General features: G+C 48.1%; 1 protein-coding gene across 1 annotated transcript in view; it reads left to right on the top strand.

Moving 5' to 3' along the window:
• G2E3 (G2/M-phase specific E3 ubiquitin protein ligase) overlaps window positions 1–22,946 on the top strand; it is an 86,794-nt gene extending 63,848 nt beyond the window's left edge. The window contains exons 13-15 of the mRNA XM_073577801.1: window positions 940–1,112; window positions 15,548–15,756; window positions 17,105–22,946. Of these exons, the coding sequence (XP_073433902.1) occupies window positions 940–1,112; window positions 15,548–15,756; window positions 17,105–17,334 (612 nt within the window). The 3' untranslated portion in view covers window positions 17,335–22,946. The remainder of the gene's footprint in view (window positions 1–939; window positions 1,113–15,547; window positions 15,757–17,104) is intronic.
• The last annotated feature ends 386 nt before the right edge of the window (window positions 22,947–23,332 follow it).

A 23,332-nucleotide genomic window follows, 5' to 3' on the forward strand; every position in this document is an offset into this window, starting at 1 on the left:
TTGTTACTTTAAAGCCAGTTACACCCTAAGGCCCAGTTCACACACTCAGCATTTGGTCAGTGTTTTACATCCGTATTTGTAAGTCAAACCCAGGAGTAGAACAATAAGGCTGTGTTCACACACAGTGTTCTTTTAGCGGTTTTTACCGCAGTTTTCACTATAAAACTGCTAAAAATAAGCTTCCCAGTCATTTCTATGCATTTTGCACTTTTTGTGCACATTGATGCGGTTTTTTACCGCCAAAAACCGCATCGCGGTAAAAACCACAGCATGCTAATTAATTTTGCGGATTTTTCCGCGGTTTTGGCTTCTTCCATGCGGTTTGAAACCGCTGTGGGAAAAACCGCAGCGGAAAAATAGGTGCGGTTTCTTGGAAGGGATTCAGGTTGTGTTTGACTGGTGTGCGTATGACTGCATACTTCTTCCCTTAAGCTCCGCCTACTTTCGCATGCAACCTGTGTACCTATCTTTAACATTGGGTACACAGGGACATGCGTTGTTTGCGGATGTGTCCGCATGCGGTGTTGTGACGTGCCCGCCGATCGCAACATGTTGCATTTCTGTGCGGTCCGCGGACACGTCAAAACGCAGCATGGGGATGCATCTGCATACAACACATGTCTCTGCGTACCCAATGTTAAAGTTAGGTACGCAGGACGCATGTGTAAGTAAGCGAAGCGTAGGCGGAGCTTAAGGGAAGAAGTACGCAGACCAGCCAAACGCAAGTGTGATCCCGGCCTCACTCCAGATTTTGGCTTACAAATACCGACAACTGTCGTGAAATACTGAACGTGTGGTTCATTTATTCCTCCTTCTATCTTTTAGTTTTGCCTTTACACTCAGAGACCTAATCCACCATTCATTGTAGTATATGTTTCATTGTTTTATCATCAAAAATGTTTCAGCTTGTTGTTTTGTGTTCTTTTCTGTTTTTCTCAGATACAGTCTTGTCAGAGTATTAGTGAGCTGAAGGCCGTCATTGCTCACTATTTTGACTTCCTGCAGAACACTGGTACCTTGCGACTTATACAAAGTGTTAGTGACAAAAGCATCTTGGTCAAAAATATTCTTTCGTATCACGTCATTCGCCGCGTCCAGGAACCACTTGAAAGGTGACATTTTGTCAAGATAATATAGGAAATAATCTTCCCACACCTTAATGGCCAGGATCATTTAGCTATAAATTAACTGTTATCTGGATCAGTTGTCTGTAGTTTACTAGCCCGTCTAAACATGCCGAACTCACATCTATGTGCCCAAAAATAATCAATGTAATCATTCTGTGCAAATGAGTCTTTGTTCCCAGCTAATACAGGACAATGTACTGCTAAGGCCGGGGTCACACTTGCGAGAAACTCGCACGAGTCTCACTTCTGAATACTCGGCACTTCCCCTGGCACTCGGGACCGGAGTGTGCGTCTGCATGTATTGCTATGCAGCTGTGTGACCCTGGTAAGGGTGATGATTTTTAAGCAAGCCTAAAACTCATCTCACCTGACGAACAAGCTAGTTCATCTGATGTCTGGTCCAAATCCATAGGCATGAAAACTTATGAATCTCTCCACTGTGCACTGTGGGGAATCTCCCCCTTCAGACCCGGGAACCGGAGGGTATGTGTGAGTTATACATACTCATGGTCAGTACGCGTGGCCTCTCTCAGTACACTTGTCCCCACTGGAGGGCGTGACCTTTCTCCATACGAGTGTATGGAGGCAAAGCAACACCCACTGGCCGAGAGCATGTACAATGCATACATACCCTCCGGTCCCAATTCTGAAACCGGTGAATCCTCGCAGCACACAGTGCATGCACTGAGGGGATTCGTAAGTCTGCAATCACACAGAATGACTGCAGATTTATCGATTTGGACTGGACAACCCATTTAAACTAATGCTGTGCTGAAGTACCTTTTAAACTTGACAGCATTCAGTCTTTCTGGGTAGGAGTCTTGTCAACAAGGCACATCTAGAATTTGCAGTCTTTGCCCACTCTAGCTTCAAATCTGTCAGATAATGAGGGCATCTTCTGTGTACCAGCACCCTTTTCAGTTCACCCACAGATTTTGAATTAGATTCAAGTCTTGGTTCTGGCTCTGCCTTACCAAAACATTGATCTTTCTCCTTCGCCTCATTGGAGGACTGTGGGTGTTATGCTGCTGACACTAAGTAAATACCACAAGATTAACTCCTCCTCTGCAGTATACACCCCACACACTGGCTCCAGCCGAACCAGTTATTATTATTCTTATTATTATTTATTGTTATAGCGCCATTTATTCCATGGCGCTTTACATGTGAGGGGGGTATACATAAAAACAAGTACAATAATCTTAAACAATACAAGTCATAACTGGTACAGAAGGAGAGAGGACCCTGCCCGCGAGGGCTCACAATCTTCAAGGGATGGGTGATAATACAGTAGGCGAGGGTAGAGCTGGTCGTGCAGCGGTTTGGTCGATCGGTGGTTACTGCAGGTTATAGGCTTGTCGGAAGAGGTGGGTCCAAGCTTTGTGTCAGTAGGAGTCACATGTGTTCTTCAGAACACATCTATTTTTTATTTTATTTTCAATTTTTTCAAGGATTACAGGGGGCGACTGATCCCTTAAGGGCTCCGATCTCCCCAAACCTACAACAGGCGGGAAAGTGGAGTGTCTCCTCCGCATACCCCTCCTGCATCGTTTACCAAGGTATGCCCGATATCTCTTCTAGGGGCGACAGGTCCCTTCAGGGCTCAGCTCTCCCCATACCAACAACAGATGGGAACATGGAGTGTTGTCTTCATGTACCCCCCTCTGCGTTCAGGCTTATTACAGCTGGATCAATGGCCCTGTCCCATCCTGGGGGAATTAACCCCTAGGATGTCCAGAGGCACTTAAGGAGTTCGTGCGGCCCCCACTGCATCATCATTGATGAACAGCAATGATGGAAGGAGGCGGATGGTCCCTCTCCACCTCTGACAAAGGGATGGAGGGTCCCTGCACCGTCCACAGCAGCTGACCTGTCAGAGCATCCTGTGCTTCATTCATCTTCTCCTGTGGTGGTTCCATACCAGGATGCACACCACAGGTAAGTTTTGGCCCCGGGACACTCGGACTCCGGAAAGGGTCAGCAACCCGGCGGAGGGCTCCTGTAAGCACGCTTTAAGTGCCACCCCCCACGGCACTCTTCCTCCCATGCGCGGTCTGGCCAACGTCGGAAATTTAGGACCTGGCTTCGGCCTATGCTCGGCCGCAACAAAGAAACTTCGCCCACTTTACGACAAGCAGCAACAGCTCTGCCCACGTCTTGGTGCTTCTCGCTCACAGCGAGATTCTCTCTGGCAATTCCCGGTGGCCATCTTTTTTCTACCGGCCGCCACTCTACACATGCAGCAAGCTTCCACTGCACACGGTGAGTTTCTCTCACATCCCAGCTTCATCGACAATTCCCGGTGGACATCTTCACCACAGGGGCCTTGTGCTTAAGAGAGTGGTCACTTTTCCACACGCGCAGCCTGGTCAGAGGAGCACAGTACATCAATAGGACCAACCTCACAGTGCCAGAGGACCTGGGTAAGTTCTATGAGCTGCGACACTCATTAGCCCTTCTCTGGGGATTACGAGGCACGATCCGATTGGAGCTTATCAGCAGAATCAGGGACATTCTGGGGTACACCATGTCACTGTCTTAGACATCCAAGAAGATTAACAAAACAGAGTTTTTCATCTCATGTATCACCTGCCAGACTTCGCTGCCACGGGGACAGACTGCGCCTCTCTGCAAGACCTGTGATCCCGAATGCGTTCAGGAGCCCTCCGCCGCTACCGAACCCAGTGTACCTAGTACCCCCGAGTGGGATTTGTCACGGTTGCAGTCCATGGCTTCACTAGCTAAAGCGATTGAGTCCCTCTAAGTTCCCTCCATGGGTCAGGGCATTCATCTGCCTGTCTTAAAAGGTTCCTCTACCTCACAGGAACCGTCGGCCAGCAGGGGCCATTCTCGGTCAAAAACTCCATAGACATCTAGGAAATGGATCCATAGCAGGTCTCCCGGACCGTCTCGCAGCCGTGAGCTCCTTTACCTGCTCCCTCTCACCTGGGGTTGGCAGTGACCAGGACAGAGTCCGATTCCGACATGCCCCTCGACCTAGACTCAACGAATTATCAGGCGACAGTGGATAGTCTCTTTGAGGCCGTCAACCAGACTTTGAAGGTTGACGAGGACTCTATCTCTGTCCCGGATCACTCGGTGTCCTTCAAGGAGACCAAACTCCCTCACAGGGATTTCTCCAGCCATCCAGAGTTTCAGGACATAGTTTGGCGGCATAGAGAGCCACCAGACAAACGCTTCACAGGTCAGAAGACTCTGGAGCCGAGATATCCTTTTTCATCGGATCTGCGGAAGGAATGGGCCAAATCTTCTCCAGTTGATCCACATGTATCTAGCTTGGCCACCAAGACCCTCCTCTCCTTACCAGATGGATCCTCAATTAAAGACTCCACGGACCATCAGAAAATCTTGCCCGCTCGGGCTCAACACTCTCTCCAACCTTTGCCGTGGCGTGGATAGCTAAAGCTATGGTCTCTTGGGCAGATACCCTGACCAGATCCATTCAGGATAGTAACCTTCCCCCCCGGAAGCAGTGGATTTGGCCAATCAGATCTCCCTGTCCAGAGACTACTTGGTACACACTTCCCTGGAAGCGGCTAACTGTGCTGCGCTTGCAGCCTCTAACGCCATCACCATCAGACGGGCACTGTGGCTCAGGGAATGGCGAGCAGACTCTGCTTCCGAAAAGTCCCTAACGTCTCTGCCTTACCAGAGTGGTCGTTTTTTTGGAGAGACGCTAGATCAGCTTCTCTCTGACGCCACAGGAGGGAAAAGTAAATTCCTTCCCTAGCAGTAGACTAGGCGACCCTTTCGCCGCCAGCAACATACGAGTTTCCGGTCCTTTCGCAGCAATCCTGGCTGGTCCACTACGATCACCTCTTCCAGATCGCGGCACTCCCCTCCCCTCGTGGGGACATAGGTTCCCAGGTTTCGTATAAAACCAACCAACGGTGGAAAAGCCAACCCAAGCAGTTCACATCTAAGGGATCGAAATCCCATAGATTCTCGGCTCAATGACTCGTGGCATTATCCGGTTGACACCAGCAGAGTAGATGGTCGCCTTCTCCTATTTCGTCCTGCACGGCTATCTGTTGTTCACAATAAATGGGTCAGGGACCTGGTGTCCTCCGTATAAAAGATAGAATTTTCCTCCGGCACGATTCTTCTCGTCCCCTCAAAACAGAGGCGAGGGCACGGTCTTTCCTCCGAGACATTGATACGCTATGCCGAGTCGGGGTCATTATTCCGGTCCCAGAAAACAAGAAGTTAGAAGGGTTCTACTCTAACTTATTCGTGGTTCCGAAGAAGGACGGAACGGTGCGACTAATTCTGGACCTGAAACTCCTAAACAAGTTTGTTGAGGTTCGGCGCTCCAGGATGGAGTCCCTCCGTTCCGTCATCACTCAATGGAGAAGGGGGAGTTGTTAGCATTCATCAACATCCGAGATGCTTACCTTCACATCCCGATTTTTTTTTTTTTTTTTTTTTTTTTTTTTTTTTTTTTCTCCCCCTCTCACCAGAAGTTCCTATGCTTCACATGCGCGAGGAACATTTCCAGTTCACAGCCTTTGCCTTTGGCCTCACCACCACTCCCAAAATATTCACAAAGATCATGGCGGTCGTCGTGTCCATTCTGCACACTAGGGGTGTGGTAGTTCTGCCATACCTAAACGACCTACTGATTAAAGGGCCGTCTTTCCAATCCTGTGTGGAGTGCGTCCGTAACGCCTTGGATACACTTTCTCGCCTAGGCTGACTAATTTAAACACATCTTTCTCTTTCGGCTCATTGGGGGACACAGAAACCGTGGGTGTGTGCTGCTGTCACTAGGAGGTTGACACTATGCATGAAAAAAAGGTTGCCTCCACAGTATACACCCCTCCGACAGGCTGTAGGACAATAAGTTTTGCTTAGCAGGAGGTGGACAGGGGTCTCTCGCAGACCCATGCCTACCTCAGTGTGGGTCGTTCCTTTTCAGGTAACCTTGGAGGGATACAGAGTAGAACTACTACATCTATATTCCCACACCGAGATCATGAGTACGGCATGTACTGCCACACCGTATCCTCATGAATCCCACAGGCAGGACCCTATCCCCTAACACAGGACTCGTGTTCAGGTGGCAGCTCCTGGTCCTGACCTTCGTCGCCCACCAGAGCCTGATGATCGAGAGAGACTCCCTGCAGATAAGGTTTGGGACGGCAATCTCTTCATGCAGATAACCGACCCCTTTTACGGGGTGAACTGGAGGTAAGAGGCTGCAGCGTTGTATGTTCTGGTTACCAGCCGCTCTGGCTAAATGTGACCGCTGTAATCAGCACTCGGGCTTACAGCTCATGGCTCTATACTTAAGTTAAGAGCCAACACCTACTTTCAAGCATGCGGTGCAGCGCGGTTCCAGCCTCCTCCCGTGGCGGAGTTATGGCCCTGGGCTCCAGCAGGAGCCCAGCAAGGCCGATGCTAGATTCCGGCTTACAACAGGCTCCGCCCCCCCCAGCTTCCTCTTCCTGTACCAGCACCATCTTGGTGCTCCAGGAGTCCGGAGCAGGGCCCCGCCCACCGCTTCCAGGCGGGGATTTCGTAAGGCTTCTAGGCAGGGCTGTTCACCTCGCGCGCTCTCACCCTCATCAGCCTTCGGGCGGCAGCTGCGGCGGGCACACAGGTCGTGGGTATGTGAGTACTGCACTACAGGTTGCTCCCTCACTCCGCCTTCTACCCCCGACGGTCGGCACCAGGTAAAACCTGTCAGTATGCCCAAGGGAGAGCAGTCCTGCTCCTCATCTGCTTCAGTGAGGCCTCCTTCAGGTCAGTACTCGCCACTCTGCTCAGATTGCAGCAGACCTACGGTGTCACCTACGATAGAGAGCAGGTGCAGCCCCCAGTTTTGCTTGTCAGAGCTCCCACATTACCCCTGGAGCAGGAGGAAGCACCTTGCCTGCCACCCAGGGGCCATCCATCGCCACAGGAGACAGCGAGGTTCCAGGATGGGCCTCTTGCTTACCCTGGTAAGGTCGGCCACGGACTTGGATATCACAGACCTTAGTAACGGCGCTTAACAGATTGCCACTTCAGACTCCAGTGGACATAGGAGCACCAAAGGAGCCTCCTTTTGGGCCTTCTAGAGGCCGTAAAAGGTTTAAACAGGACCATCAACCCAGGTCCCCTTCTCACTCCATCTCACTGCCAGAATTCCTCTGGCCGTCTGCCTCCTCCCGGTCCTCATCCCCGGAATTAGGCGAGGCATTATCGGAGATACACTCAGTGGAGGGTTCTGAGTACGGGCCAGAACAGTCCCAGGTCAAGGATATGGTTCAGGGCCTCATTGCCGCAGTCAATGAGACCTTCTAACATTGGGGACGCCACATCAAAACCTAATTATCAGGCTTTTTCATTTAAGCTTCATAAGTCCCCCTCTAGGGTTTTCGCCTCCCACAAGGATTTTGAATAAGTGTTGGCCAGGGAAAGGGAAAACCCAACCAGGCGATTTCAGAGAGAAAGTCGTTTTGGGATGCTATATCCCTTCCCTCCAGATCTCATCGCCAACTGGACCGCCTTCCCTTCAGTGGATCCACCAGTGTCCAGACTCGCTACCAATACAGTCCTCCCACTCGCCAGTGGGGCAGCCCTAAAAAATCCCATTGATGGGAGGATCGAATCCCTGTCAAAATCTGCCTTTGAGGCAGCAGCCACCACATTGTGTCCAGCCTTCGCCTCAGCTTGGGTGTAGTTAAGTCTGTTACAGAATTGGGCCTAACGGCTTAGGCAGGGCATATTGGCCGGGGCAACACCAGCGGAACTGGCGGAATTCGCAGATCAAATCTCCCATGCCGGGAGGTATATGGTATCAGCAAGCCTCGATGCCGCGTCTTGCGCAGCTCAAGCATCCAGTAACGTGGTAGCCGTCCGGCGGACGGTCTGTGTAGGGGCTTGGCAGGCTGATTTGTCCTCAAAGAAATCACTGACCAACCTGCCGCTTCAGGGCACCTGGCTCTTTGGGTCAATGCTAGATCAAATCATTAAGGATGCAACAGGAGGTACACGCTTCCCTCCCCCAGACCAAGCCTCGTCGATATGTTTTCAAACAAAGGGCTCAGCCCTTTCGCCGTACCCCGGCGACAGGCAGTTATGCTGAGGGCCCACAGAGGCCGCAAGCACCGAGAGATAGGAGGAAGGTATCCATTCGGACCACCCCTTCATGGCATTCCCGCAGTTCCAACAGCAGAACCACCAGGTCAGGGCCGGGCAGAGCCACTTCAGCCTGACGCCAGCAGGGAGTCCGACTCCCTTTCCAGTACCTCTCCCTGACTAGGAGGCCACCTTCTCCTCTTCAGAGATGTCTGGCAAAGTTCAGTAGAGGATATCTGGGTAAAGGAGGTAGTATTGACAGGATGCAAGATAGACTTCAACATCCTTCCGCAAGATCGCTTCTTTCTATCGCAACCAAAAGACGCTGCTAGGGCTCTGTTTTTTTCTGCGGCAATCGACTCTCTCCGCAACGCAGGAGTAATCGTCCCCGTTCCCGAGCAGGAAAGTTTTGCCTGCTTTTACTCAAAAGGCTAAACAGATGGGTCCACTTACGCCATTTCAGGATGGAATCGATTCGGTCGGTAATTAAGTCTATAGAGGATCAGGAATTCCTTTATTCCATAGACATCCGGGATGCCTACCTACACGTCCCCATTTTTTAGGGACATCAGAGGTTTCTGCGTTATACTGTCCAAAAGCCGCATTTCCAGTTTGTGGCCCTGCCATTTGGGCTGGCAACAGCCCCCAGAATTTTCACAAAGATTGTGGCAGCGATGGTAGCTATATTAAGAGTCAGAGGCATAATATTGGTGCCGTATCTCGACAATATTCTCGTCAAAGCGCCCTCCTTCGCTCAGGCCCAGGAAAATCTAGCGGTACTTTTAAACACGCTCTCCCGGTTTGGTTGGATCATAAACAGGAAGAAATCTCACCTAATGCCAACACAACGCCTAGAATTCTTAGGAATGGTAATCAACACCCGCTGCTTGAGGGTCTTTGTCCCAGAAAGAAAGTGGATTACCCTCCAGCAGGGAATTCGCTCTCTGTTCCGGCGTTTATCCTTTCGCGCTGCCATGAGAGTCCTGGGAAGTATGGTGACAGCTTCAGAGGTACTACCCTTTGCCCTGTTCCGTTCCAGGATACTACAGAGGAACATCCTCCTTCATTGGAACAGGTCCATCTCTTCACTGGATCGCCCCTTCCTCCCTTCCATTCAGACCAGGGAGTCCCTCAAGTGGTGGCTGACCTCCCTCCTCGTTCATCTGGGACGGCCTTTTCCCCCTGTCCACTGGCAGGTAGTAACTACAGATGCCAGTCCCCTGGGCTGGGGTGCGGTATTCCGTCACCTGACAGTCCAGAGATGATGGTCGAGGCAAGAATCCTCACTATCAATCAACATTCTTAAACTGAGGGCGGTCTTCCTAGCACTTCTACATTAGGAAAGATACCTCAGCAACCAGCCAGCACGGATTCAAACAGACAATGCCACGCCGGTGGCATACATCAATTATCAAGGGGGAACCAGAAGTTCCCGGGCACTGGCCGAGATATCCAGAATCTTCAACTGGGCAGAAACCGCAATTTTGGCAGTTTTCATTCCCGCCACAGACAACACGGTCGCCGACTTCCTCAGTCGGGAGGTGCTCACGGCAGGAGAATGGTCCTTACACCAGGACGTGGTCCGTCGGATATGCCAGCTATGGGGGACTCCAGACGTGGACCTCCTGGCATCGCGACAGAACAGAAGGGGCCAACAGTTTGTCCCAAGATACCGCAATCCTCTAGCAATAGGTGTCGACGCACTGGTCGTTCCCTGGACACAGTTCAGACTCCCTTACCTGTTCCCTCCCCTTCCTCTCCTGCCCAGACTGCTAATGAAGATCAAGACGGAAGGGGTGCCGGTCATATTGATCGCCCCGTACTGGCCCATGAAGGCTGGTTTGCAGAAATTATCAATCTTCTCGCAGGCACCCCCTGGAGACTCCCCGACAGACCAGATCTTCTGGCTCAGGGGCCGTTTTACCACCCGAATTCTCAGTTGCTCAATTGGACGGCATGGCCGTTGAAATCACAATACTGAGAGCAGTGGGATTTTCGGACTATTAATCCTGGGATTTTCGGACCATTTCTAAGTCATTAATACAATGATCCAGGCTAGGAAGCCATCCTCTTCCAGGGTCTATTATCGTGCCTGGAAGGCCTATTTTGGCTGGTGTGAGTCTAATCACATCACACCTATGCTGCCATCTGTCCTAGCTTTTCTCTAGGCAGGGTTAGATGGCGGTCTGGCCCTAAGTTCCTTGAAAGGCCAGGTATCTGCTCTCTTCTTTTTCAAAGAAATTTGGCCTCACGCTTACAGGTTAGGACTTTTCTGCAAGGAGTAGCACATGCGGCCCCTCCTTGCAGATCCCCTGTGACTCCAGGGGATCTTAACTTGGTCTTGGAAGCCTTGACAGGTTCACCCTTCGAACCCCTCCAGGAAACTCCCCTGTCTTCGTTGTCCTGGAAGGTGGTATTTCTCGTAGCCATCACCTCTATTAGGCAGGTTTCAGAATTAGCGGCATTGTCCTGTCGCCCTCCATTCCTAATTATGCACCAGGACAAGGTTGTTTTGCGGCCTCCTCCTAACTTTCTTCCGAAGGTGGTATCAGCCTTCCACCTGAACGAGGATATAATCCTTCCGTCATTTTGTCCCGCTCCACCCCATCCTCTGGAGCGTTCTTTGAATAAGCTAGACCTGGTCAGGGCGATAAGAGTTTATCTGGCCATGACTGCTCCCTTCAGGAAGGTGGACTCGCTCTTTGTTACCCACAATGGGGTGAGAAGAGACCTGCCGGCCTCTAAGGCAACAATTGCCCGCTGGATCAGAATGGCAATTCTGGAAGCCTACCGGGTGAAGGACAGGGTGTCCCCTGCTGGGGTCAGGGCCCATTCAACCCGGGCGGTGGGCGCCTCTTGGGCGGTACACAACAGGGTATCGGCCATGCAGTTGTGCAAGGCTGCCACATGGTCGTCCGTGCATACCTTTTCAAGGTTCTATAAGATCCATACCTATGCTTCAGCGGACACCAGCCTAGGCAGAAGAATCTTGCAGGCAGCAGTGGTGAGTTCTCCGACCTGAAGGAAGTTTCAGTCTTTTCCCACCCCAGGGACTGCTTTTGGACGTCCCACGGTTTCTGTGTCCCCCAATGAGACAAAAGAGAAAACAGGATTTTGGTTGCTTACCGTAAAATCTGTTTCTCAGAGTCTTCATTGGGGGACACAGCGCCCTCCCATGATTTTGTTATCTGTAATGATTATATGATTGATTTACATGATAATGTCTCCTCCTACTGCTTTTTCAGTAACTGATTGTCCTACAGCCTGTCAGAGGGGTGTATACTGCGGAGGCGGAGTTAACATTTTTTTTCATGCATAGTGTCAACCTCCTAGTGACAGCAGCACACACCCACGGTTTCTTTGTCCCCAATGAAGACTCTGAGAAACAGATTTTACGGTAAGCAACCAAAATCCTGTTTTCCACATCCCAGCTCATCAGATATCCTTTTTAGGAATGATCCTGGACACCTCCTGAGGGTTGGTGATTCTCTCTCGAGACAAGGTCTTAGCCCTTCAACAGAGAGCATGGGCGCCTTGTCGCCAGTATCCTCACTCCATCTTATTTGGCATGGAGGTCCTGGGCAAGATGATGGCAACAATGGAAGCTGTTACCTTTGCCCAGGTTCACCTCCATCCTTTGCTGCATGTGCGTCTAGCAGCCTGGGACAGGAACCCGTTCTCCCTCAACCTGCTGTATGGCTTGTCCTCGCGGGTCAAGCAGGCACTCAATTGTTGAATGCTGCGCTGTTCCCTCACCCAGGCGATATCTTTTCTCCTGGTTCAATGGCTGGGGGTTACCACTGACGCCAGTCTTCTTGGCTTGGGGGGCCGTCTTTCATCATCACACTGCTCAAGGGCGCTGGACGCCTCGGGAGTCGCTTCTGCCGATCAACATCCTGGAAATCCGGTTGACCCTGCAGTGGTTCCATCACCTCCTGGCGAGTCGTCCCATCGGATACAATCGGACAACGCAACGGCTGTGGCATATACTAACCATCAAGGGGGCACCCGCAGCAGGGTGGCAAGGCGTGAGGTGGAACACATTCTCCGCTGGGCCGAGTTGAACTGCTTTGTCATCTCAGCAGTTCACATCCTCGGCATGGAAAACTGGGCGGCAGACTTCCTCAGCCGTCAGGGTCTCGCCTCGGGAGAGTGGTTACTTCATCCGGAGGTCTTCCAACAGATCTGTTTTCGCTGGGGGACTCCGGACGTGGATCTGATGGCATCAAGACTAAACGCCAAGGTGCCAGAGTTCATGGCTTGGCACAGGGATCCAGAGTCCATTGGGGTGGATGCACTGGTCCTTCCATGGCGTCAGTTTTGTCTTCAGTATGTGTTTCCCCCACCTCCGTTACTTACGAGAATCATCAGGAAGCTCAAGGCTGAAGGGGTTCCAGTGATCCTAGTCGCTCTGGACTGGACGCGCCGGGCGTGGTATGTGGAGTTGGTGCAGCTCGTCTTCGACGTTCCCTGGCATCTACTGGATCAACCAGATTTGCTCTCCCAGGGCCCGATTTTCTACCAGAACTCATGGGCCCTGTGCTCAATGGCCTTGCCATTGAATTATGCTTCCTAATCTAAGCTGGGTTCTCCCAAGAGGTGGATTCCACCATGATCAGCGCTCGGAAACCAGTATCGGTGCGCATCTATCACCGCACCTGGAAAACGGTTTTCGCATGGTACAGGGACCACGGTCGTGCTCCTCGTCTTTTCCATCCCCATCATTTTGGAGTTCTTTCAGACTGGTCTGGATTTGGGCCTAGTGCTTAGTTCTCTCAAAGGTCAGATCTCTGCCTTATCCATTTTGTTCCAGTGCAGGATCGTTTCCATGCTGCAGGTGAGGACTTTCATTCAGGGGGTCTCATGTGGTACCCCCATATAAAACGCTGTTGGATGCCTGAGACCTTAACTTGGTTCTGGGTGCTTTACAAGAGACTCCCTTTGAACTGCTGCAGGACGTCTTTCTGACCTTCCTTTCATGGAAGGTCGCTTTTCTTGTCGCGGCGAAGTCAGACGGGTATTGGAGCTAGCCCCCCTGTTGTGTAGAGTTCCTTTCCTAATTTTTCACCAGGACAAGGTGGTTCTCAGACTGTCTCTGTCCTTTTTGCCCAAGGTGGTCTCCTCTTTTACCTTAACAAGGACATTGTCCTGCCCTTGTTTTGTCTAGAACCAGTACACCATTTTGAGAGGGCTCGTCACACTCTGGATCTGTTGAGGGCTCTCAGAAGGTACGTCTCACGGATGGCGTCCTTTCGTAAGACGGAGACCCTATTCGTTCTTTCTGAAGGCCACAGGAAGAGACTCGCCGCTTCAAAGTCCACAATAGCCAGGTAGATACACTCGGCTATTCAGGAGTCTTACCGTGTCAGAGGCAAGTCAATCCCGGCAGGGATTAAGGCACACTCACTTGGTCAGTGGGTGCCTCTTGGGCCATTCGGCACCAGGCGTCGGCGGAACAGGTTTGCAAGGCTGCGACTTGGTCCAGTCTGCATACATTCTTGAGGCACTACAACATTCACACTCAGGCTTCCGCATATGCAGGCCTGGGCAGACAGATTTTCTGGGCGGCAGTAGCGTATCGCTAGACAGTTGGTACGTGGGGTCTGGTCTGTTATGTCGGTTCACCACCCAGGGACTATTTTAGGATGTCCTGTGTCCCCAATGAGGTGAAGGAGAAACAGGGATTTTTGTGTACTCATCATAAAATCCTTTTCTCCGACCCTCCATGTAGCCTGAAGGCTTGAGTGTGTTCTTTGGTTTGACGTTTGTATACTCTCATATGTTTCTTGATTTCCTACTGCTTTGTCACGGAACTGGTTTGGCTGAAGCCAGTGTGTGGGGGTACACTGCAGAGGAGAAGCTAATCTTTGTGTTTACTTAGTGTCAGCCTCCAAGTGGCAGCAGCATAACACCCATGGTCCTGTGTCCCCCAATGAGTGGCTCGGAGAAAGGGAATTTACGGTGAGTACACAAAAATCCCTGCTTTTTGCCGCCACTCTTTATTTTTTTAGGTATGCTTAGTCGTCATGATCTTGCTGAAACTTAAAAGCCATCTTCAGCTTTTTGGGCCAGGCCTGAAGGTTTTATTGGAAAATTTACTATTTGCATCTGTTCATATTTTCTGCACCTTTACTACAGCCCCAGTCCCAGCTGCCAAAAAACAGCCCCAAAACATAATGCTGGGTCCACCATGCTTCATTGTGGGTTTGGTATTCTTTTGGTGATGTGAAGTGTTTATTTTGCACTGTAAGTACTTTTTGGAACTATGGCCAAAAAAGTTCAACATTGATCTAATAAGATCATAGCACATTTACCCACACACCTTTGGCAGACTGTTTAGGTTTTGGCAGAACATAGCCGAGCTTCTGTGTTTTTCTTTGTAAGAAAACGCTTGTCTTGCCACCCCACCCCAGAGGACAGACATATACAGAACACTGAAGGTTTTTGCCACATGCAGCACATAACCAGTACTTCCAAAAATTTTTGCAGCTCCTTAATGTTGATGTAGGCCTTTTTTCTGCCGCCCAAACTAATTTTATTCAGATTTTCTAAAATTTTTGAAGAATGTCCAGTTTTGGGTAATGTCACTATTGTGTCAAAATTAAGCCACTTCTTGATGACGTCTTCAGTTGTACATTGTATATTTAATCTAATAATTTTTTTTTTTTTTTATACCCTCATCTGAGTGATAACGTTAAACAATGAGATCCCTTTGCTGTTTTGAAAGCTCCTTTATGGACCACGGCAATTCCTGTACAAGAAACTAAGGAAATGTCAGAAAAATCCAATTAGAACAGCTAAACTTCTGAACACAACCAAAGTCCCCAATTATAAGAGGGTGTGCACACCACATAAGGCTGACATGAAGAACTACAGCTAAGAACAAAACACTCTCCCCCTCCCCATCAGGCTACAACTGCCTACTGGCAACCATCCTACTCAGTTTAGCTTTGTGTCATTACAAGGAGGTATGCATGGGTCTGAGGCGCCAGACCAGTTTTTGCGTGCCCCCCCCCCCCCCCCCATAACATTTTTTTTTTAAAAAATTAGTTTTGCTTAAAAACTTTCCCTGTATAACCCGGTGCTCAGCCCAGCAGAGGCAGTGCATTTGCTTTTTTATTATTATTCTTTGCTTCAGTGCTACGCACAGCTCAGATGATGAAAATGAGCTGCTTACGGGGACTCAAGCATCGTGCGTTACTTGGCACTGCTCGATATTTGATGGAGCACCCTGATGCTCATTGCAGAGATTAACTAACTTAATTTTTTTTCTTTAGCCTGGTTGGTTGGTTGGTTTTACTATATCAAATGTTTCAATGGTGTGTGTGTTATAGGTTCAAAGAAGGCTTACAGACACTAGGTGTACTTGAGAATATCCGGACTTACCCCACTGCCTTCTGGAGTGTTCTGTGCATGAAGCCGGAGAAGATAACTTCGAAAGTGCTGTCAGATCTCTTCACCATCACATACCATAGAAACCTGCGTCACGTTGAGAAGTGTAATGCTATCAATGTTTGGGAAGAGTATTTAGAAGACACCGAAGGTTAGTTTGTTAGCTTAAAGGGGTATTCCACTTTTACAAACGTGATTCCCAAACCATAGTAGCCATGTAAAAAAAAAAAAAAAATCCAGTAACACTCGCCTTTCCCAGGACCATTGCCAGCTGACTGCCGTTGCTCATATCCCTGGGGTTTTTTTGCTTCAGCGGTGAAGTCATGGCAACAACACATATTACCACTGCAGCCAATCTCTTAGCTCTGCAGCGCATGCTGTTTCAATCAACTGAGCTCAGTGATTAGACAGCAGCCAAAATGCTGGTACAGCAGCTTCAGCTGGACCAGGGAAGGATAGTATCAGATTTTATTTTGCATACTACTAGTGTTTGGGGACTACGTTGGTAAGTGAAAACTCCTTTTAATAAGGTGCATGTCTTCTGAAGTCCTGATACTGGTATTGCATCTGTTCCTTCCTCGCTTAGGCCGGTTTCACATTTGCGCTTTATGGCGCAGCGACGGCCTGCGCACGGCCGCCGCTAAGCCCCGCCCCCTGTCGGTTCCCTGCCCGCCCCATCCGGTCATCGCCGCCTACTAGCGCACATGGACGCTTGCGATCTGCGCACCCTATCTTTGGCATAGGGTGCGCTAGCAGGATTTTGCCGTACGCTGCGCACCTTTGAAGGTGCGCCGTGCGCGCCGAAATGCAACATGCTGCTTTCGGCGCACACGGGCGCACCTTCAAAAGTGCGCAGCGCATGGCAAAATCCTGCTAGCGCACGATCTGCGCACCCTATGCTAAAGATGGGCAGGGGGTGGGGCCTAGCGCCGGCCGTGCGCAGGCCGTCGCTGCGCCATAAAGCTCAAATGTGAAACCGGCCATATACCTGTGTATATTAGTGCATAAAACTAAATCCTGAACTGTTCTTGACAAAAAAGATTAACAATTGGAGTCTTTAATAGGAAAACCTCATTATGTATTGCTCAAACTTATTCAGCTCTATCATATAGATGGATACAGTTGATTATAAGAAAACATATACTGTGCAGTAAAGGAATAAAATTAATCAGTAAGAATACTTTGCTTTGTAAATCATGGCCAAAATGTTTGGCAAAAAAAAACATCTTTTCATATGTCCTGCCCATACAAGTCTATGGGTGTATGTTGTAGACCAGTTGTAGTCAAATACAGACAGATATCACATAGTCTGACAGTGTAACTATCTGGTGAGCTGGGTTGCATGGGCATAGCTTATGAAGCAGAGTAAATTAACGGAAATATTCCAGCAGAATTCCACAAATCTGATTCAGAACAAGCAATTTAGAAAAACAGAATTTATTAAATCTTGTTTATGCTCTTTCTTTGTTCTTCCTAATCTTTTGCATTGTGTTCTGCAGATGGTGATACTGCGGTTTCATTGGAGGACATTTTGAGTTTTGCAACCGGCGTCGACACCATTCCACCGGCCGGTTTTGACCCTCTGCCAACACTCTTGTTCCACTGTGACGATATATTTCCCACCTCAAACAAAAGCAACCACAGCATGCAGCTCCCTGGGAACCACAGCTATGAGGAGTTCAGGACAACCATGGACAAGGCCGTACATGCCGCCCTCAATAAAGGATAGTGTGTCCATGTGTTGTGTGTGTGTGGGGGATGCAGTCTTGCATCTTGCTGCTGTTAGCTCTTCCGCAGCTTCCCATTTAGATGGCAGAGTGTTAAGTGTCCTCTGAAGTACTTAATTTCTTGCTATGGAAACGTGCAATGTTCTCATATTTTAACTTGACCATAAAATGTTATGTGGGTTTGGGTTCAAGGGCTTCTCTGGAAAAGTGCACGATCTCTGTAAACTATTCAACTAACATACTTGGTGGAACTTTGGTACTTTTCGTCTTCTGTTTGGGGACATGAATTTAGTTTAGGCTTTTTTTTTTTAATGTACAAACATTTTTCTTATATTATATCTTATTACTGAGATTGAAAATCACAGGTAAATGTTATAGTGACCATAATTAAACAAAAGGAATATGTTTTTCACTCGTTCAAAAAGGGCATGAATTACTATTTTCCTGAGTATCTATTTTCATACAAGTGGTGCTGTGCCAGATACTTTTCTGTACCAAGACTCTTAACCCAAACATTTTAATTTTTTTTTATTCCTGAATATTTTGTGATTAAGCGTATGGATTTTGCCCATATTAATACTTAATAGACGGAGCTCATATCTAATATGATACATTATAGCATGCAGTAAACTTCTTGACCGCAAACATAGCATAATCCTGACTGACGGTTTGCCGGTATACTTTTTAAAATTGAAATTTGGTTCGGCTAAGCTGTCAGCGCTGTTTTAAAGCCAATATCAGTGGGTTTTTGCTATGTATGCTGAGAGCAACATGACGCAAAGGAAGAGACCCTGACTTCAGCGATGTGTCGCTGTTCTGCAGTTTCAGTTAAATCAGTGTTTTATTAGAAGGATATTACCAAAACTGAACAACTGGCCTCATGCATCCTAGTCCAATCACCAACGCTGACTAGCAACTTTCTGTTAATATGATGGTGAGGTCAGGGTTATACACAGATCAGCGTTCTGAGCGCTGCAGCAGAGAAAGCTGTGACTATCACAACTGTACCACCCAGTAAGCTAAGGGTATGTGCATGTGTTTAAGTATCTGTTGCAAACATTTCAACTTGTCTCTTGGAAGGATAAATGCTGCATAAAAGATATTTCTTTTTTTTTTCCTAGTTGTTAGAAAGGATGAAAAAATTGACGTGCTACAAATGCGAAACTTTCAAATCTGCAATTAAAAATATATAATGTGTGCATGCAACTTTATAAATCTCATTCACTTTGACGAGGCTAAGAAATCCTTCAGTTTTTGTAACAAAACTGTGCGGTTTAATCTATTTAATGCCCTAATATATTTTCTAATATAATTCCTATTGTTCCCTCTCTATTCTATCTACTTACTCTTTGATGACTCTTTGTTTGAGAGTCCCAAGGTGTGCTGGGATACTTCAAAAGAAGCATTATCAGTGCCCTTCGTTTCAGGGGCTGGGCTAGTCCCTGCTCTACTGAGCATACATTGGTTATCAATTCTGACGGATGCTCAGTAGATTCTTGTCACTGCATTGTGTGATGACAGTGCGCTCTCTCGCAGGCTCTGATCAAATGTAAGAAGCCGGCAACAGAGCGCACTGTCAGTGCGCGTTGTAAAGGGATTACCCGGCATGCAGTGACCAGCACCGACCCTTCAAGTGACGTTACTTGTGGGGCCGCCACTGGTCTCTGCATGCTGGGTAATCTTACAATGCGCACTGACAGTGTGCTCTGTTGCCGTCTTGTTATATCTGATCAGAGAGCGCGCACTGTCATTGCACAGTGACAAGAATCTACTGAACAGCCGTCAGAATTGACAACCACTGCATTCTCAGTAGAGCACGGACTAGCCCAGCTCCTGAAACAGACGTCATTTATAATGCTTCGTTTCAGGGAGAGGGCAGAGGCTGGAATTCACAAACGATACGTAATCAGTCAATGTCGTTAGGGAAGTATGGGGAATTTTTAACTAAAGTATATTAGAAAATAGATAAAATTTTGGAAATAAATAGGCATTTAGAATTAAACTTTGTGTTTAGGACCACCCCTCTAACATGTGCACATACCCTAAGTAATACATTGCTGGAATTGGGGTCTCTGTCCCTATATCATGCTGCTCTCAGATTACATTGCAAAACCTGCTGACAGATTCCCTTTAAGCGGAGTTATGAGAGAAGTGTAATCAGGGCCTTTGTTGTTTAGTTTTCAGTAAGTAGCACACAATACACATTTTTAAATTTTGTATAGTATTATGAAATGTGACTTTATTTTCCATTATTGGCTTAAAAGGAATTTTCCATGATGACGATATTAATGGTCTATCCTTTAGCATAGGCCATTAATATTTGGTTGGTGAGGGTCTCACAGTTTGGGACATTGATGGCGTAACCTAATGATTTTCCGTCAATTTAATAAGCATGGACAACTCTTAAAAAGTTTAGCCGTGCAAAGACAGAAGAGCCCTCACCATCCTGAATAAGGCAGGTGCTGGTACCAGTGCAGAATGGACCAGTGCCGAGTGGACCAGCATAGTGATAGGAAATCTGCTGATACGGATAAATGACTCCTGTGATTTACAGAAGCCTCAATAAGTAGCTGGGGGGGACAGCTCAGAGGAAAATCAGATTAAGACATTTGCACTCAACATTTTGACTAGTTGACATCTAACCTCAAAGTTTAGATTGCCAACAAATGTAGGACTAAGCTACCAATCTAACGGATTGACCGTGTATTATATTTATATGTTACGTTCTTTTATTTTGTTTGTCTTTTCTTGTTTTATTTTGCTATGAACAAGTTTCCTGTGTCATACTTTGGTTGGGCTGGTTACAAATTACAGTACAAATATTACTGTATATATTGTCATGTTATGGACTGCAATATTTGTCGTTTTTTTTTTTGTGTTCTACTTCATGTTCATTTCCATGGACCGTTAAATTAAATGGTAAATTAATTTGTTTCAGGATCATATCCTCCTTAGTCTTATGGCTGTAAGATTCATTTTTCTCTTCGCCACGACAGCACCCATTGAGAGAGGGGATCCGCCCCTAGGGACAAGAAGCCTACAGAGAGATAAAAGGGGCGGTCCCCCTCGCTCCCTCAGTTGGTTTCCTGTTCCTAGAAGGAACTCAGGGAGAGAAAAGGATACCTGGCCTGGCTGCCGCCTATACAGCGTCCATATGAGCCTCAGGGGCCCCAGAGCTGGAAGCAGCGTCGGGGGAAATCTGATATTCAATTCCCCCCTCAGCTGGTAATGCAGCGTGAGGCCTGGTAACGGTGTGCCTGGCTCACATGCGGTGCATAGTTTGGCAGGACCTATGGAGACTCCCCTTGGGGGACACAGCATTACGGACCAGAGCGTCCTGGCTCAGGGTGAGAGCGCGACTCAGCGTCAAGGCTACCGGCACCCCCAGGTAAGATGCGAGGCCAGGAATGGAGCACCGAGCTCGCAAAGAACTCGGTAAGATGCTGTACGCTGATTCCATACCGGACTCCTTGCAGATGGTCAGCGGTATGGTCCGGTACGACAGCACAGACCAGGAGAGGTCGTCCTGGCGCATATGAGAGGTGCAGCACAGCGCAGAAGGTCAGCAGCCGGGGGCTTGGCATGGTGGGCCTGAGTCCCAGAGGGACGATGAGAGCTGTGGCAGTTCGGCACCCCCCTCAGTTGATAATGACTGCGTGAAGCAGGTACCAGGTAGGGCCATCCTCGCTCACACAGCACGGTACGGCTGGAGTGGAACTGGTGTGCATTTGCGCAGATGGCTGCAGTTGAAGGCCTCGTATGGCAGTGCAAGGTACACCCACATAAAGAGGTGGAGGTGCTACCGCAGAGCAGCAGAAAGAGTGGACACTCTAGACAGAGGGGTTCCAAAGATGAAAGTGGTAGACGGGAAAGAACCATGTTTCAGAACGCCTCGTATGGCGGTGCAAGGTACACCCACATGAAGTGGTGGAGGTGCTATCGCAGAGCAGCAGAAACTGGACGCTCTAGACAGGTTCCACGGAAAAAAGTGGTAGACTGGAAAGAACCATGTTTCAGAACGCCTCGTATGGTGGTGCAAGGTACACCCACATGAAGTGGTGGAGGTGCTATCGCAGAGCAGCAGAAACAGTGGACGCTCTAGACAGGTTCCACGGAAAAAATGGTAGACGGGAAAGCGAACCACGTCTTAGGATGAGAGTCCACAGCTGGTACCATGTGTTAATCATTAAGGAGACGCTGGGCTGCTCTCTTTAGGTGGCTGCTGAGCGGATGAAGGTCGGGCAATTACCGGAGTGGGAGACCAGTGGAAAATCCCTGGTCCGGTTGGTGTGTGTGTGTGTGTATAAAAAAAAAAAAAAAAAGGAAAAGAAAAGAGTGCACAGGCCGAAAGTCTAACCTCACCCTGCTCCCTGGAAGCTCAGTATAGCTGGACCCTCAGCTTCCAATTGGTGGCTACAGCACCCGGCAGGGGTTAGTGAAGCAGTGTGCAGGAGTTCACTCACTCTGCTCTCCGAGGGTCGGCAGCAATTCTAGGCTGAATGTGAGTGCTCTGGTCAGATGGCAGCAGCTAAGTAGCCGGAGGCCAGGCAAGTACCAGAATGGAATACTAGTTGTAGATCCTGGTAAACAGCAGCATGCTGGTAGCAGTCCTAGGGGCATGCGCACAATTTCATATGCTGAGGTATGCTTACAGAGATGGGCTTCTAGACCTTGGTAAGGCTATATCTTTTGATCTGACTTCAGTTAATTGCACGTTTGTCTGCACAGAGCCTTATGGAGAACTTCAGAATGACTCTGTGAAGCGGATGTTTCAATTTTATAGTTCAGACCTTTTCTTGTAACTTAACTACTCCACAAATAAAGGGCATAATAGGTTGATCCAGCACATTGTCTCCATGAAGATTGCCACCTGCGGCGCGTTAATTGGCTCCTTCAGGTGAGGTCACTCTGACAATTGAGATGCACCATTCAGAGTGGAGGTTATTTGGAACTCTGAGAGGGTGCCCCCTTGAATGTAACTGGGCCTAGTCTCTTGTTTGGCACCTTCAAGCGGGCCCGTAAGTCTATCTGTACCCCATGGGGACCATGTATATCATATGGTCTGGATACATCGTATTACACCATAGTGCCTCTATGAATCATACTGCATCATAGTATGTCATAGTGCTTCAGAATACTTCATGGTACTTCATAGTACTTCATGGTACGTCATAATACGAAAGATATAAAGATATGTAGTGAAACGTGGACACCACTGTATTAAATTACCAAATACAAGAAATCAGGACTATCCACAATTTGCATAGTTTCAGGCGCTCCCTCAAAACATTTGTTTAGAGCGGCCTATCACGTTCACTAATCAAAGTCATTCTATGTGTAAGTGTGCGTGTGTAGCCTATTCACTATCTCCATCCATCCCTCACTCCATCAAGATGGCTGGACCTTCATTGTAAATATACACCTGTACTTTGTATCTCCCCCACCTCATTGTAGATTGGAAGCTCTCACAAGCAGGGTCGTCTTATTTCTTCTTATTTTGCTTTAATTATTGTATCGTTAACGTTGTTACTTATGACTTGTGTTTTGAAACTGTTAAACTAAAGCGCTGTGGAATATGTTGGTGCTATATAAATAAAGATTATTATTAATAGTATTGCATAGTGCATAATTTTGCTTCATAATACTTCATATTGCTTCATGGTACTTCATAGTACTACGTCATACTTAGTATTGCATCATAGTACTTCATAGTGCTTCATAGTTCATCTTACTTCATGATACTTCATATTGCTTCAGGGTACTTCATAGTACTACATCATACTTAGTATTGCATCATAGTACTTCAGGTTCTTCATAGTGCTTCGTATTACTTCATGGTACTTTATAGTACCTTCATAGTGCTTCATATCGCATCATGGTACTTCATAGTGCTTCATAATACTTCACATTGCCTCAGAGTACTTCATGGTACTTTGTGCTTCATGCTACTTCATATGGCCTCATATTACTTCATGATGTGTCATGGTACGGTATAGTACC

The sequence above is a fragment of the Dendrobates tinctorius genome, unplaced genomic scaffold, assembly GCF_039654945.1.
Source record: "Dendrobates tinctorius isolate UK_male_01 unplaced genomic scaffold, ASM3965494v1 ptg000057l, whole genome shotgun sequence".
Lineage (NCBI taxonomy): Eukaryota > Metazoa > Chordata > Amphibia > Anura > Dendrobatidae > Dendrobates > Dendrobates tinctorius.